Source organism: Aricia agestis, chromosome 2 (assembly GCF_905147365.1).
Source record: "Aricia agestis chromosome 2, ilAriAges1.1, whole genome shotgun sequence".
Classification (NCBI taxonomy): Eukaryota; Metazoa; Arthropoda; class Insecta; order Lepidoptera; family Lycaenidae; genus Aricia; species Aricia agestis.
The window spans coordinates 9,518,442-9,536,167 of NC_056407.1; the positions used below are offsets into that span (position 1 = coordinate 9,518,442).

Genomic DNA, 17,726 nt, shown 5'->3' on the forward strand with positions numbered 1-17,726 from the left:
AATTAACAAGTACCCATAATAATTTATAATTAATTTTATCTCCTGCTAGAAGAATACTTTTCGATTGTAAAATGGTAAATGAGGTACATGTTGTAAAGTTAAATAATATTATATATTTATTTATCTTCTCGCTTTTTTCTATTTTCCTTGTATGTATTATTTTAATATTATTTTCTTTAATATATTTTGTGCAAACTTTTTGTTTTACTGCCTCATCTTAGTATTCAAACTGTACTTGTAAATTCTATACAGTATGCTTACGGCCATCTGTGTTACAATTTGCAATGAGTTCAGACATTACATCTTTGTCTCCTACGAAACTTCTATTAAGAAGTTCTTATTGCAAATAGTTTTATGTGGGCCGATCCCGGCGGCACTGCAATGCCGGGCCAACCCGTGACGGGAGTGGAGCGAGCCCCGAACATCCCGTCGTGGTACAAAAATCAGTTTAATATACTGGTCCCGCAGTGCGGGAACTTTCAGATATTAAGCTGAAAAGAACAGATACTACACTTTGATCTTAGCCAAAAGGCCGAGAAGCGATACCGAATATAGGTGTACTGGGGAGGTCTTTATCAGAAAAATGTTTTCGATAGTGCGATTTAGGAATTGTTAAAACAATGACAGTGACATCTAACAGAACCTGATTGTACTAAAATGATATTGTGAAGCGCCATCTATATGGACTTCGAAACAACAAAGAACTCTACATTTTACAAATTTACTGCTGCTAAGGCCTAAGAGTAGAGTTATTATTTAAAAGCTCTACCGCTAAGAGTAATAATAACACTACTGTTATTAATACTCTAAGCTCTGCCGGCTTCATATTAGAATGCCACTTTCAAAAGTATAAAAAATGCGACAAGAACTCTACATTTTTCAAATTGACAGCTGCTAAGAGTAGAGTTATTAATAATTATATTTTAAAAGCTCTATATTATAATGCCACTTTCAAAAGTATAAGTATCTAAACACACCATGCCGAAATTCCGCGCCGGAAGTTCAGCATGGTTACGTCAGCAATGTCAAACGCATACAATATTATAACGCGACTTAATTTCGGCATGGTTGCAGGAGATCGGTCATCTTGGCGTTCATTGAGAGAGGCATATGTCCAGATTCCAGCTGTAGTGGAAGAATATAGGCTGATATGATGATGAAGTGCCATCGGTAATTAAAAATACATTGCAGGCGGATTCATGCCGAACTTCCGCCGCGGGACTTCGGCATGGTGTGTTTAAACACTAAAAGTTGCGTTTCTATCTCCTATGAAGCTTCTATTGAAGAAGTTCTTATAATATGATATTGTGAAGCGCCATCTATATGGACTTCGAAACAACAAAGAACTCTACATTTTACAAATTTACTGCTGTATTTACGGCTTAGAGTAGAGTTATTATTTAAAAGCTCTACCGCTAAGAGTAATAATAACACTACTGTTATTAATACTCTAAGCTCTGCCGGCTTAATATTAGAATGCCACTTTCAAAAGTATAAAAATTGCGACAAGAAAGAACTCTACATTTTTCAAATTGACAGCTGCTAAGAGTAGAGTTATTAATAATTATTTAAAAGCTCTATATTATAATGCCACTTTCAAAAGTACTAGAGATCGCCCAATGGTCGAAATTCGACCTTAATTTCAACGATATTAGGACTACTACCTATATTTTGTAAAAAATATTGACTTTATCATTTTTTTTTCAACTCTTGTCTCTGGGACTTTAAGCTGATCTCAGACTGGCCGTGTAAGCATTGTCTATTAATACTATCTTAGATTTAATAAAAAAACTATAATCCATTTTCAATTTGTCAATTTGTTGTCAACAGACTTCAACCATAAATAAAAGAGTATAATTCGTATGTATAGGCTTGTCACTCAAAAATCTGTCATTTCTCATGTGTGTGTGTTGTAGTGTGTGTAATGTTTTATTTGTTAAAAAAATGTATGATAAAAGCATAATTTCAAAATAATATTAGTTCGATGCACTCCTTCACCATATAACCTATAACTGTGCAAAATTTCATGCACGTTTCCCCATTTTTTGTAAAAAGGGCTACAAAGTTTTTCGTTCGCGTATTAATATTATGATAAGTATCTAAACACGCCATGCCGAAATTCCGCGCCGGAAGTTCAGCATGATTACGTCAGCAATGTCAAACGCATACAATATTATAACGCGACTTAATTTCGGCATGGTTGCAGGAGATCGGTCATCTTGGCGTTCATTGAGAGAGGCATATGTCCAGATTCCAGCTGCAGTGGAAGAATATAGGCTGATATGATGATGATGTGCCATCGGTAATTAAAAATACATTGCAGGCGGAATCATACCGAACTTCCGCCGCGGGACTTCGGCATGGTGTGTTTAGACACTAAAACTTGCGTTTCCATCTCCTATGAAGCTTATATTGAAGAAGTTCTTATTTCAAATAGTTTATGTGGGCCGATCCCGGCGGCACTGCAATGCCGGGCCAACCCGTGACGGGAGTGGAGCGAGCCCCGAACATCCCGTCGTGGTACAAAAATCAGTTTAATATACTGGTCCCGCAGTGCGGGAACTTTCAGATATTGAGCTGAAAAGAACAGATACTACACTTTGATCTTAGCCAAAAGGCCGAGAAGCGATACCGACTATAGGTGTACTGGAGAGGTCTTTATCAGAAAAATGTTTTCGATAGCGCGATTTAGGCATTGTTAAAACAATCATAGTGACATCTAACAGAACCTCACTGTACTAAAATTATGTTGTGAAGCGCCATCTTTGGGTGAACCTTGAAACTACGACGAGCTCTACATAAGAAAAGAACTCTACAAGTGGAGCTTTTTCCGTCTATCTTAGAAGTTTCACTTATATTATAATAATATTATATAATATTCTTCGATTCGATGTCTGTCTGTCTGTCTTTCCGTCTGTCTGTCCGTCTGTATGTCCGTCGGTCTCTCTGTCTCCAGGCTGTATCTCAAGAATCACTAGCGAGCTAGACTTCTGAAATTTTCACAAATTGTGTAAGTCTGTTGCCGCTATAACAACAAATACTAAAAACGAAATAAATAAAATATTTAAGGGGGGCTCCCATGCATCAAACGCGATTTTTAAATATTTTTTGCTCGGTATTAATGATGACAACAGGTAGCCACAGCACTGGAAATGTTCACAAAATACTCAGTTGTATTTATACTTTAATAATTAATAATAAAATATGATTAAGGGGGGCTCCCATACAAAAAACAGATTTTTTTCTTATTTTTGCTCAATAGTGGTACGGAACCCTTCATGCGCGAGTTCAACTCGCACTTGGCCAATTTTATTTTGAAAGCACAAGATTATCATAATATTAGGCCGGTAGAGCTTTTAAATAATAAGCTGCTGTCAATAACTTGTAAAATGTAGAGTTCTTTGTCGTCACAATTTTAATACTTTTGAAAGTGGAATTATATTATTAACCTGGTAGAGCTTTTAAACATATTTTTATTTATTTATTTATTCATACACAAAACTAAATGTACGGTACAGTTAACAAATAACAGTATTAAAAAGCCCATACTGGGCTTGTGTTAACACGGCTTCACGGGATAATATAATAAGAAACGCTACAATGGAAAATTAAGTAACCTACAACTAAAATATTATATTCTATAGAGTAAGTAAGTACATTTATATTATTCAATAAGCATTAACCTGTTCATCACACTGCATTGCCATTCAAAATACTCGTAATTTCTTCCATTCATACAAAACGTGCATATGGCGTGCGCACGCTGTGCACCCGCAGAACGAGTGTGCACTGTGCAGCAGCTGCACGACAGCCCTGTTACGACAAAACAATCATGCTACGTGATAATAACAGATAACAGCTCTACTCTTACTTAGCAGCTGTCAATTTGTTAGATGTAGAGCTCGTCGTAGTTTCAAGGTTTACCCAAAGATGGCGCTTCACAACATCATCTTATGTTCGGGCCACACTAACGAGAAACGCCGTTAATTATCTCGTTAATTCTAAAACATGTTATAGCATTATCGCCTTTACATGCCACTAATTAAATGCGATAATGCTTTAACAAGTTTTAGCATTATCGCGATAATTAACGGCATTTCTCGTTAGTGTGGCCCGAGCATTAGTACAGTGAGGTTCTGTTAGATGTCACTGTGATTGTTTTAACAATTCCTAAATCGCGCTATCGAAAACATTTTTCTGACAAAGACCTCCCCAGTACACCAATATTCGGTATCGCTTCTCGGCCTTTTGGCTAAGATCAAAGTGTAGTATCTGTTCTTTTCAGCTTAATATCTGAAAGTTCCCGCACTGCGGGACCAGTATATTAAACTGATTTTTGTACCACGACGGGATGTTCGGGGCTCGCTCCACTCCCGTCACGGGTTGGCCCGGCATTGCAGTGCCGCCGGGATCGGCCCACATATATTTGAAATAAGAACTTCTTTAATAGAAGCTTCATAGGAGATGGAATCGCAGCTTTTAGTGTCTAAACACACCATGCCGAAGTCCCGCGGCGGAAGTTCGGTATGATTCCGCCTGCAATGTATTTTTAATTACCGATGGCACATCATCATCATATCAGCCTATATTCTTCCACTGCAGCTGGAATCTGGACATATGCCTCTCTCAATGAACGCCAAGATGACCGATCTCCTGCAACCATGCCGAAATTAAGTCGCGTTATAATATTGTATGCGTTTGACATTGCTGACGTAATCATGCTGAACTTCCGGCGCGGAATTTCGGCATGGTGTGTTTAGATACTTATCATAATATTAATACGCGAACGAAAAACTTTGTAGCCCTTTTTACAAAAAATGGGGAAACGTGCATGAAATTTTGCACAGTTATAGGTTATATGGTGAAGGAGTGCATCGAACTAATATTATTTTGAAATTATGCTTTTATCATACATTTTTTTAACAAATAAAACATTACACACACTACAACACACACACATGAGAAATGACAGATTTTTGAGTGACAAGCCTATACATACGAATTATACTCTTTTATTTATGGTTGAAGTCTGTTGACAACAAATTGACAAATTGAAAATGGATTATAGTTTTTTTTATTAAATCTAAGATAGTATTAATAGACAATGCTTACACGGCCAGTCTGAGATCAGCTTAAAGTCCCAGAGACAAGAGTTGAAAAAAAAATGATAAAGTCAATATTTTTTACAAAATATAGGTAGTAGTCCTAATATCGTTGAAATTAAGGTCGAATTTCGACCATTGGGCGATCTCTAGTACTTTTGAAAGTGGCATTATAATATAGAGCTTTTAAATAATTATTAATAACTCTACTCTTAGCAGCTGTCAATTTGAAAAATGTAGAGTTCTTTCTTGTCGCAATTTTTATACTTTTGAAAGTGGCATTCTAATATTAAGCCGGCAGAGCTTAGAGTATTAATAACAGTAGTGTTATTATTACTCTTAGCGGTAGAGCTTTTAAATAATAACTCTACTCTAATCCGTAAATACAGCAGTAAATTTGTAAAATGTAGAGTTCTTTGTTGTTTCGAAGTCCATATAGATGGCGCTTCACAATATCATTTTAGTACAGTCAGGTTCTGTTAGATGTCACTGTCATTGTTTTAACAATTCCTAAATCGCACTATCGAAAACATTTTTCTGACAAAGACCTCCCCAGTACACCAATATTCGGTATCGCTTCTCGGCCTTTTGGCTAAGATCAAAGTGTAGTATCTGTTCTTTTCAGCTTAATATCTGAAAGTTCCCGCACTGCGGGACCAGTATATTAAACTGATTTTTGTACCACGACGGGATGTTCGGGGCTCGCTCCACTCCCGTCACGGGTTGGCCCGGCATTGCAGTGCCGCCGGGATCGGCCCACATAAACTATTTGAAATAAGAACTTCTTAATAGAAGTTTCGTAGGAGACGACAAGGATGTAAAGTGCGAACTCATTGCAAATTGTATCACAGATGGCCGTAAGCACTAAACATACTGTATGGAATTTACAAGTACAGTTTGATAATACTATTTAGATGAGGCAGTAAAAAATGCTGTTTTATAGAAATTAAATTATAATTATTTGATAATAATTATGGTATTAGTTGATACCATATACATTATAAAATTAGTAAACTATTTATGACATGTAGACTGTACTAGATTTAAAATAACTGATATAATTAAATTAAAGGCAAAAGTGAAGCAATATTCAATGAAACATAGAAATAAATTATAAATCACCTTTATTGGTAGAGTCAGAAATCGGTACAACGGCGATATTTGGAGTAACTTCTAACTTAAAGTAACTAGAAAATAATACAGACAATTATTTACAAAATTCTTCATCTAATTTACATATTGTATACTTTATTTAGGTACAGATATTTTTGTCGATTTAAAACACAGTAATAGTCTCTACTCCGATAAATATTCAATAAACTAGGTATTCTCCATAATAGTGACTTAACATTAGTTTAACTATTGAATTACAAATGACGTAGTTTTTTCTTTTGGCCGTTTTGTTTTTGGTATATCATTATGAACAACTTTTAATGGAACAACTTTTTTTTCTACAAAGCAAAAAAAAAATAATAATAAGATCGTTACAATATTTGCTAGTTGAAAATTAAAGGCACAGTGAAACTTAATAGTCTACGTCTTGTCTAGTACCTTGCATTATCAACCTGACCGCAAAAAAACCAAGTTTTGCTGATTTGTAAGCAGAATAGCTATGTATGTTTACAGTTAAGTATTATTAGAATGAACTAACTTTACAAGCAATTATTATACTGTATTTAAAAACTTATGTTTAAGTAACAAAAGCTATATAAATTGGACGTTTAATCGAAAACCTGGCATGAAAGAAGACAAAAAAATTTTTCGGGAAATTATAATATGTAGATAGTATATTTAAATATGTATATAGTATATTTAAGAAAAGTTATTGAAATAACAAATTATATTCAGTCTTACCGCGAATGTTTCAGGGAATAACCATTAAATGTTTAAAAAATGGAATACTTTTGGAGAATGTAAATGTAATATTACTTATATTTTATTCTTGTCACGTCGCGACTACAATTCTTACCTGTTACAAAATATTAATGAAAATAATAATTCAAAAAATTTTAAGACATTAATTATTAATTGCATTGTTATAATATTGATATAATTATTGTAAAATATCGTACATGAATTTTCATCAAAATCTCTAAGTAAAACGAAACAAACCCTTTTATTCTGTGCTGTTAGTTATAAATTATAATATAGATTATTAAATATACTATACAATTTAGTTAGGTCGTGGTCGTTATTAGAAAACTAGATAAAAGTGCAAAATATCAAAGTTTACATTTGTCTATCACCATAAAATAGATGTTAAGATAATGTTTTATTAAAAATTTATTGTCAGTATAATATATAGTAGGGGTTTACAAAAATCCACTGGGCTTTTATTCAGTTGTAAATATATTTAATATGATAAAATTATGTAATTTGCGAATAAAATAATATTTTTAACAAGACGTAGTTATGAACTGTCATATTTGTTGGCATGTGCCACAGTTTCTAAACTATGTTTTAAATGTCTTTGTGAAACATTTTTAATTCCTTAATTTCTGATCTATTTCTGATTTTTTTCCGTAACATTTAAAAGCTCGACATAATATAAATATAATTTACAATTAATATTTCTAGTGCGTATTAACACATTTATAATAATTTATAAATAAACCTACACAACATTCATTTGTAAGTGTATTAAAATTGATAGGCATCTGTATTTTTATACGAGTAAATATAGTAAAAGCTTAATATTTTATATCGAAATAAAATCGATGCTTATTAATTCATGATATTTTTCAATACTTAGGTACATGATTTTTAACAAAATAATAATGTTTTTATGTAAGTAAATAAATGACTAAGATCCACGACATGAACGTTTAAGCAGCCTAGCTCAAAGTACGTGTGAAGAGGCCTTCAAAGCTTATTGTCTAAATTCTTAAATTAAGTCATTGACAAAAAATAATCACTACTCAAAATAAAATAGGAGTTTGTAATTTATACGATTCGAGACAAATCATTCGGTTCCGTTACTATTACTTTGGTTTAGATATTTATATTTTATAAGTACCTACTTAACTTGTTTTTTTTTAATTGATTTATATATAATAATATATACCTATATAATATAATGATAATTTACTGTTGTAATAAGTAGGTACTCGAATTATATCAGAATGTTGTAATATTTTAGAATAGCTTTTGGCAGTTACATGACGTTCAAAGGCGATTATTATATTTTACTGTACCAAAAAATGAAATTTAGTTTCGTTCTATCTAATTCTAGATTTAATTACACATTTTATACATTACTTAAATTAATTATTTAATACTAAATTAAAAACAAACATCGTCATTAACGTAATTGTTACAAAGGACATTTGTTGGGGCAAGAGCGGCAATGTTTATTCAAAATTTTTCTTGTCAGGTGAAGAGGAACAATATTTCCATCTTACCAGCGACCGTTTTACCCCAACTGACAATAATTAATTTGCATTACCTTTTAACTGACAAAATCTTAAAGTTTGCAGTCTTTCGAAAGGTTACAATAATATCTAAAATGTATCTAGCTGCAACGAGAATATCGTCATATAACATTGAAGCAATTCATGAATTTATTAAGTATAATATTTTAAAATATTATTATAGACACTATGTGCTAAAACAAACGTATCACAATAATTTACACTAAATCAAATAATAAAAAGGAAATGAAATGAATAGTTTCCCAATTCGGCCGCGTAATTCAAGTTCAGGTGAATTCTCTGATTCTTCTTAACCTTAAGCTTTTCCTATCATTTGGAAGCCTCTTTTTAACCCATCAATCCCAAGCGGCAGCCGGCTACCGCATTGCAATTGAAAATCTATCGTGTCTGCGATACCCATGATGGGGGTGTTAAGCAGTGTTTGAGTATTTTGGTACTAGCTAGTGTCTAACCGAAGGTTGATAATAACATTAAAGAAATGTAAATTCGGGAATATAATCAAATTTTTAATTATAAAGCCCACGACTTTAACTGAAGATCATTGCGTAATACATAGACATAACGACAGTTAATGGAATCAGGCGTTACTTTGCGGAAATCCATAGTTTAAATTTAGTTTGTTATTATTTTTAGCAATATTCCGCGAAAACAACTTCCACCTTTAAGTAAATGAGTGAGTGTACGCATAGACATGCGTACAGCACCTCCCTCCTCCCACACTGCCTATGCGTACACTCACTCCGTCACTTAACGGACGTTGTTCGTAGAGTCCACATCCTGAGGATGCTCCGGTGTTGGGGCGAAACGCGCGTCGAGGTTTTCAACCTGCATGGTGGTGAGGGGCCTTGCACGGATTTGCCAACATTATTGCTTGTGTGGTGGTGGTGTTTGCAAGTTCTTGCATGCGAGTGTACGCATAGGCAGTGTGGGAGGAGGGAGGTGCTGTACGCATGTCTATGCGTACACTCACTCATTTACTTAAAGGTGGAAGTTGTTTTCGCGGAATATTGCTAAAAATAATAACAAACTAAATAACGACAGTTTATATTATGTCTATGGCGTAATATGACTATTTTAGCAGAAATTTAATCTGAAGTTTCGGTTGGACACAAGCTGACTTTTTCCACTCCTCACGAAAATTCAAAACAGCAGAGTTTAACCAATATTTTTGGCGACCGAATTTCAACAAAACGAACCACAACAGTCTAATGGAAATTGACAAAAACAGCAACGACTAGTAGTAAGATGGAGGCGACAATTTTGATAGCGTTAGCCGCAGTGGTAGGGTCGGGAGTGACCATCAACCACTCAGAGAAACCCGCTGCGTTTCTGGAGCGGACTCGCGCGTGGTAAGTCGTGTCGTTGACTAGCGGGCCCACGGTGTACAGGGTGTCTGAAAATAAAATACAAGGAATAAGTACCTACCAAGGAATAATATCAGACAAAGTTATTTTTACTTCTGTACCAGCGACATAAGGCATTAAAGAGGTAAGATAGCGCTTTTATAGACGCACTTGCGTAGATCTGGGTAAAAGTTAATCCTGGGTAATTGCAGGCTTGACGTCAAAACTTTAAAAATTACAAAATATTTTTTGTAACTTTTAAAGTTTTGACGTCAAGCCTGCAATGCCTTCTAAGAAAATAACCTAAACTTATAAAACCTCTCCTTCGGGGGCAGAAAATAAAATAAAATAACAGAAAATTATATTGCGAGTGTCCATGGACGACGGTTGTTGCTTTCCCGACCCGTTTGCATATTTGCCACCTTATTTTATATAAGAAATAAATAAAAACCATAATGCAAACCGTTGTGGCCTTCAATGTCCACTAGAAACTCTGTTGCCGCGTCCCAGTCTGGCTCGTACCCTTTGTGTACCTTCACCAAGGCGAACGAATATCCTGAAATTAATGCAAACAAAATCATTGAATATTTCAGAATTTATCAATTGTAGTTTTAATTATTAGTATACAAAACTATTATTATACAACTAAATAAGGTCCGTAACCTCAATTCACAGCAGTTGGTCTAAAAACTTTTCTATGTGCCTGAGACAAAGTGCTACCAAATTTCACCAAAATTACTTTATTTATTTTATTTTATTTATATACAGTGTCGAATAATATTATATAGATGCAAACATATACCACTTCAGCGGTTTTTCAGCAGTTGATTCAAATATATTTTTCAGAGAAACAAACCTCGCTTCCAGTTTTAACACACCACTTATATTATCTGTTTGTGAATTCTCATCACGCTCGCTTATGGTGTGGCGGGATTTCTTTCTAGTGGATATCTGTTCTCGCATTTACGCAGTGAAGACTACAATTTTTTTATTTAAGCTACGGCACTACGAAAGGTGTGATGAGAAAATTGTGATCGTTCAATCGTGGAATATATGTATATATATATATATATATATATATATATATATATATATATATATATATATATATATATATATATATATATAAGAATTGCTCGTTTAAAGATATAAGATAAATAATAATAGCTCCCAAGCTCCCACACGATTTTATAATTCATTTTTATACTTGAAAATAAGCGCCGAATTGTTTCATTTTCTATAATTAGATACTACATTATATTACCGAGAATTCGATGTGAGCAAAAACACGATATCTTAAAATTTTCTCGATAGAAAAAAATCACAAAGATGCATCTAATTTTCACGAATTTTTCATTTATTGCCTTTGCATTGAACTAAGTTAATATTTTAACACATTGTATAAAATTCTATCATTGAGAGATCGACCTAGCAGATTTTTAAAATGTTGTATATTTATCAAGTTATATTGAGATAAAACTAATTTGGCGATGAATCCGCGTCGTTCTTTTCACCTGGCATATGAAAGACGGCCGTGAGTGTGAAGAGAGAAGGACGATGTTTGATTTTTGGGGTTAGTCGCCCTCTAAAAACCAGGCCAGCTACGCAGGAGTAATTTTATAGTGCCCAAGTGTGTGCGCAGTACACAAGAGCACTCTCTATTCCTTTTACTCTCATAACCCAGTGGGACGGAAGACCGACACGACCGGCGAGAGATCAGGCGCAGGACCGACTTTTTACATGCCCATCCGATGCATGGATCATTTTACTTGTCAGACAATCAGGTGATCAGCCTGCATTGTCTAACCAAACTTGAAAAATAACATGTTTCCAACGCGGGAATCGAACCCACGACCTCCGAGTCAAGAGCCGCGCTCTTTACCACTAGACCACGGAAGCGTCACGGAGGTTTGTTTGCATTGATTAGGTTTAAAAACTACTGGACCGATTTCGTTAACATTTGGCACAGATATAGTACATAGGCTACTTTTTATTTCGGTATATACGGTTCTATGAGAGTTTCTTTTGTACGGAGATGAGGGAAACATCTAGCTATTTTCATAAGAGCCAAGAAATAAATAGCAGGAATATCTAGACTAGACGGAGCCGCGGGGTGTTGTATAAAATGTAAATCCGTAATTAGCAAGTGGTGGTGCGCCAGCTGCGCTGGAATTGATCTCTGTGCTAATTCACAACTATGGATTAATCCAGAAGCTTCGAATTTTTTTGGTACTCTTGGCAAAATTTTTCTTTAAAGAATTACTGTGAAAAATAGAAAGAGCGAATTCCTGTTTAAATAACCTTTGCTATATTTCCAGTATGGCGGATTGCCGATGGACGACGGTATTTGCTTTACATTCTTTCGTCTTATAAAAACACTACATTTAAAATCAATAATAGAAAATATTCAGTAGAAATATATAAGTACATTATTCTTGAAAAAGACGTCACCTACCGACGAACCTATCAATGAAAACCCATACACGAAAACCCCATTCTGGCAAAGATAGATAAGTCATAAGTCGTAACTAACTTGGGTATTTATGCAAATATATAATTTCGAGATGCACAAGTTGACTCTGCACTCGCATATTACCCAATCAAAAGGAAATTCCACGTAGTTCGAAACACGACGCCACTACACTAACATTTTGACTTATATTCAGTAATATATGGCTTTGAAACATTTGACGTTATAGTCCATTGAAATGTTACATGAGATTTGCATTTATTAGAGGATGTAATTTTATTTTGGGATATGTTGGGGGGTCAGCAGAAACTTAACCTCAAGTTTGTGGGGTCGCCACCCGATTCACCCGGTAGCCATCTTGAAAAAAGGTGTAACAATGCTATTTTCGTGATATTTTGGAAACTATACGTCTTACAAAAAAATAGTAAGAACAATTTGTTGCAACTTATTTTGCCTACAAATAAATGTTGTCACCCCTTTCTTCAAGATGGCGGCCGAGGGACAAGGGTGGTGACCCCACAAACTTGAGGTTAAGCTTCTATTGACCCCCCCACCCAACATATTCCAAAAATAAAATTTTCCTCCTCCTCTAATAAATGCAATATTACCAAATATTGCCTTAAAATTTAACATTTCAATGGACTATTAGTAGTAGGTACATTGAAGTGTTCGTTTCAAAGAACATAATAAATTGTCGGTGTAAGTTTTTCGACCAAAGTTGCTCGACCAGGCTGAATTCTTCTCAAAATGAAAATAAATAATTGTCCATCTCGTAGAAAAATATAAGAATGTGATGGAAACACCGGACACCGAAATTAAACAAAATCTCGTCCTAAATTCTAAAATATACATTATCGTTCTTTAAAAATCCATAAATAATCAGAGTAATATTATTGCCAGAAATAATATGGAATTAATATTGTCCTTGAGAGTCGTCATATTGACTATATTTTATCGGCCTGTTAAATATTTAACGGGCCTCTAGAGCAGGAAATTAAAGTTAAATTATTTGACAAGACATTAGCGTGTGGTGGAAAGCTCGATAGCGCTTACAGGCCGTCAACTGAATTAACAGGCCATTATTTCTTTAACATTGCTTGATGAAACTGGGTCTGAACCTCTACCCTTAAATCGGGTATGTATTTTATTAGTAAGGAAGTGTACCTAGAACTGGTAAGTTCCTGGGGTCCTGGGCCATCTCGTCTGACTCATCATCCCCCATGTTGCAAGTGGAGCAGGTCACGTTGAAGGTCAGATCATAGGGCGATGCGGAGACCAGGCTTATCTAAATAAAATAAAAATCAATTCATATTTAATTAATGACAGTAAATCTTTAAATGCATGAAAACTCTAGGGCCGCAAGTTCCGCAATCGCCACAATACATCGAGGATGCCGATTCTTGTGCCTCGAATCTCCATTAGATTTCTAGGATGCTTTAACACACACTTTTTAGGTGAATTAGATCCACCCAAACAATATCCGTACCTTTTTACAATATTCAACAATATTCTCGAGGCGCGAGAATTAGTAGTTTCCTCTATTTTGCATTGCTTACTAAATCTCGGGCCACCTGGGACACTTTTTACAAAGGGGATAACTCACAAAATCCGGCGGGGTCGGCTTGTTCCCGACGGAGACGTGGAACACAATAGACACATGCCCCTTTGTGTTGTTCGCTGAGCATTTGTACTCGCCCAGATAGCTCTCATTGTACAGCCTCAGGACCAGCACGGAGCTGGTGCCGTCTGCCGAGTGAAGAACCTGAAAGGATAAAAGTATATTATCTCTAATCTGCATTGTTATATAGGGTTTGATCTATTACAATGTTTTTTACGCACACAACCAAAGTGCTTGCATCGTTAGGCATATTAAGCGTAAGAAATGGGAGGAGGACCAAACGTGACAGCAAACGTTGGAGCCTTTAAAGTCTATTAAATGAAAGGGTTTAAAACAAAGACATTTTGTTTTATGTGGGCAGGCCATTAGGTAAATTTGGACTCAAACTCAGTTTAAAATTTGAATTTCTATAAGTGTGTAGACCGTGTAGCGATAATAATATAATAAGATGTTTGAGCATATTATAAAATATAATCAATAATTACTTAGTAAACATTTCATTAGATTTTGTTCGTGAAGTGTCAAGTGTATCATAGACGAAAATTCACCAAGAAAACATTCCTGTGTTTCTCATCGCTTCTTGTTTATTGTGAAAAGCAAATAATAAATACCTAATACATGATAAGCTTAATTCTAACTGGTATTAAAAAAAGCAAACGTAAGTTTTTTTTTGTACTATTACGTAATAGAAGGTATATATATTTATATATATATATATATATATATATATATATAATATTTCCGAATTCCGACCTTCTATTACGTAATTCTATTTACTTATTCTATATTTATTCTATTACGTTATAAACTATTAATGAATTGAAGGTGTTATTAGAACACACTATTTCGCATTTACAATATTACTAGCTGTTGCCCGCGACTTCGTCCGCGTGGACTTCAGTTTATAGCGCGCGATGTCAACAAAATTGGTGTCAAAAGCTTTTTATTAAAACCCTTAAATCAAAGCGCCATTTATTATGAATTTTTTGAACTTACTTAATTTGAACAAATTTACGCATTTTCACCCCCTTACAACCCTTTTTCCAGTGAAAAAGTAGCCATCCTTTCTCAGGCTTTAGACTATACTTCTGTATACAAAATATCATTACAATCGGTTCGGTAGTTTTGGCGTGAAAGCGAGACAGACAGACAGACAGACAGACAGACAGAGATACTTTCGCATTAATTATAATATTAGTATAGATTAGTATGGATACCGACTATAGCTTTAAAACTGTTTTGTCCTTGTTGCGAATTTTCCAATGTATCAGACATTGGAAAATTCGCAATTTTATAATTCGAATTTTTTGTAAGTAAGTAAATAAGAAAAAGTCAATATTTTTTTTTTGTATATAAGAAAATTTATTTACAATAAAAATTGACTTGCCTTTTATACTTTGAAAGTTCATTACAAAAAAAAAATTACAAAATTTATCAAGTTATAATTTTGGAAATACTTATTTTTTACCGTTACAATATGATACATCCTTATTTTATTTAAAAAAAATATTCCAATATTTGACCTTGGAAACACCCTAGATATAGCTTTAATGTCTGGATACATTGTGGTTCATTTAATAATTATTAGTAAGAGGTTAATTTTTAGCCGACTGCCGGGAGGGTTATGTGTTTGGCGCGTATCTTGTATAAAAGATGCTCAATGCTCAAGCTAATAATTGAGTCTCCCATTATATTCATTTCTAGTACATTTTAAAAGGTCGACAACGTCTTATAATTTTTAGTTATTTTCATAATGTAATTTAGAAGCAAATGTTCGGAATCCATTTTCAAGAAACTTATAGGCAGCTGAGAGGTTATTAAAATATAACACACTTTTCAGCAAAAAAGTGAGACGAATAAAGTTCTACAATCTACAATCTGCATTGTCTCAGTTCTTATACTGCAGTTTACTCTAGTGGAAAAAGGTTTTTGCCCGCAAATTGTAAAAATGAGAATTTTCTTTCCAAACAGACATTATCCGGATTTTGTTCGTGCAGTGGTGGACCAAGAGAAGCGATAACGCAAAAACTTCTATGACTAAAGTTAGCATTTGTACATTACTAATCTAGTTAAGGGGGCGACTAACCCCAAAGTGTCGATTTTATAATTCATTTTTATACTTGAAAATAAGCCCCGAATTGTTTCATTTTCTAAAATTAGATACTTCATTATACTTCTGAGAATTCGATCTGAGCAAAAACACGATATCTTAAAATTTTCTCGATAGAAAAAAATCACAAAGATGCATCTAATTTTCACAAATTTTTCATTTATTGCCATAACCGTGCATTGAACCAAGTTAATATTTTAACACATTGTATAAAATTCTGTCATTAAGAGATCGACCTAGCGGATTTTTAAAATGTTGTATATTTATCGAGTTATTGGAGAAAAAACTTGTTTGGCGATGAATCCGCGTCTTTTTTTTCACCTGGCATATGAAAGACGGGCGTGAGTGTGAAGAGAGAAGGACGATGTTTGATTTTTGGGGTGAGTCGCCCTCTTAATACATTTTCTACGTAGCTTTTTAATGTCCAATATTTTTATTTATTTTTAATATTTTTTTATTTTATTTTTTCCGCATACACTAATATATTATAAATACGTAGTGAAATAAAACAGTACATTATTATTAATAAGATAATTGCTGTTTTAATGTTGACTGGTCGCCACAACAATAAGCGAATTATCGGTACATAAAATAAGAAAAGCGCTCTATTATAGATAAATTAACGAATCAGGAAAAGCTTTTTTAAGGCTTTCGAGGTTGACTTCAATATTAAATCGTTAAAAAATATATTTTAATGTCTGAAAAATTTTTGACAGTTTATCTATGCAATAGCCTTGTTAATTGATTAGCATTATGATGTTAGCCAATCAAAAGCACTATTGAACAGTTAAAGACCAATTAAACTCCTGTCAGAAAACCTCAGAAACAAGGCAAGTCATTCTTACCGTATCTTCGTCTTCAATGGGTACCTCTGTGAGGCCGTTGTCGTACCGCCTGAACCAGTGATAAGTCGGCGGAGGGTGAGCTATGGCGCTGCAAGTGATGTTTTTCCTGTTCAACATTAAAATATATGTTACAATATGTTACAATTACATAATATCATTATTCTGTGCTCTGTGGTTAGGAGGACCGGCGGCGGAGTTGTGGTGTAGGCGATCCCGCGGCCCGCCCAATGCGCATGGTGGAGTACGCCGAGTTTTAGGGTGAAGCCAAACGAGCGTAATTTGTGAGTTGTGAGTCGCAGAATTTCGGCTGGCAGAAATTCTAAGGCATTCAGATTCATAACAAAAGTCCTGTTTGATTCAGACGAGCATAATTTTGTCAGTCATGATTTGTATGAAAAGATATTTACGCGGCAGAAATTCTGCGACTTGTTTGGTCGGGTGAAGCCCTTAGTGGGAAAGGGCTGCGTCCACCACCATCTTCGGACTCAGCAGAGACCCACATACTTGCGGATAGGAACCCCATGTCCTGCAAGATGCTAAGCATTTTCTCGGCGCAAAAAAAATAATTATTTATAAAGGTGGTTACGAGCAGTACCTTAGTCAATCGTCGCACAAAAATTGAAGTGGAAAGAGTCGCTCGAGTTAGACGTTTAACATGGTTTGTCAAGAAAACTAGTAATCTAATGTAGTTCAGAATCGTCTTGTTAACTAGAGCTATTATAGTTTTAGTTAACAAGACGACAAACGGTTAACGGTTTTTCGCTCTGAACCCTGAGTAGGGCAAGCGTACTGTCACGTGCTATCAGA

At 34.6% G+C, this 17,726-nt stretch overlaps 1 protein-coding gene and 4 non-coding genes across 5 annotated transcripts in view; 2 read left to right on the forward strand and 3 right to left on the reverse strand.

Moving 5' to 3' along the window:
- Positions 1-351: 351 nt before the first annotated feature.
- LOC121740159 lies at positions 352-544 on the reverse strand. Its single transcript, XR_006037590.1, has one exon. It is a non-coding gene; the product is annotated as a U2 spliceosomal RNA (small nuclear RNA).
- A 1,893-nt stretch (positions 545-2,437) lies between these two features.
- On the reverse strand, positions 2,438-2,630 carry LOC121740162. Its single transcript, XR_006037593.1, has one exon. It is a non-coding gene; the product is annotated as a U2 spliceosomal RNA (small nuclear RNA).
- A 1,602-nt stretch (positions 2,631-4,232) lies between these two features.
- LOC121740158 lies at positions 4,233-4,425 on the forward strand. Its single transcript, XR_006037589.1, has one exon. It is a non-coding gene; the product is annotated as a U2 spliceosomal RNA (small nuclear RNA).
- Positions 4,426-5,674: 1,249 nt separating this feature from the next.
- Positions 5,675-5,867, forward strand: LOC121740161. Its single transcript, XR_006037592.1, has one exon. It is a non-coding gene; the product is annotated as a U2 spliceosomal RNA (small nuclear RNA).
- A 3,732-nt stretch (positions 5,868-9,599) lies between these two features.
- LOC121739060 (protein amalgam-like) overlaps positions 9,600-17,726 on the reverse strand; it is a 116,320-nt gene continuing 108,193 nt past the window's right edge. Inside the window, exons 7-11 of the mRNA XM_042131377.1 lie at positions 16,920-17,025; positions 13,950-14,108; positions 13,511-13,631; positions 10,340-10,432; positions 9,600-9,926 (exon numbers count right to left, since the gene is read on the reverse strand). Of these exons, the coding sequence (XP_041987311.1) occupies positions 9,739-9,926; positions 10,340-10,432; positions 13,511-13,631; positions 13,950-14,108; positions 16,920-17,025 (667 nt within the window). The 3' untranslated portion in view covers positions 9,600-9,738. The remainder of the gene's footprint in view (positions 9,927-10,339; positions 10,433-13,510; positions 13,632-13,949; positions 14,109-16,919; positions 17,026-17,726) is intronic.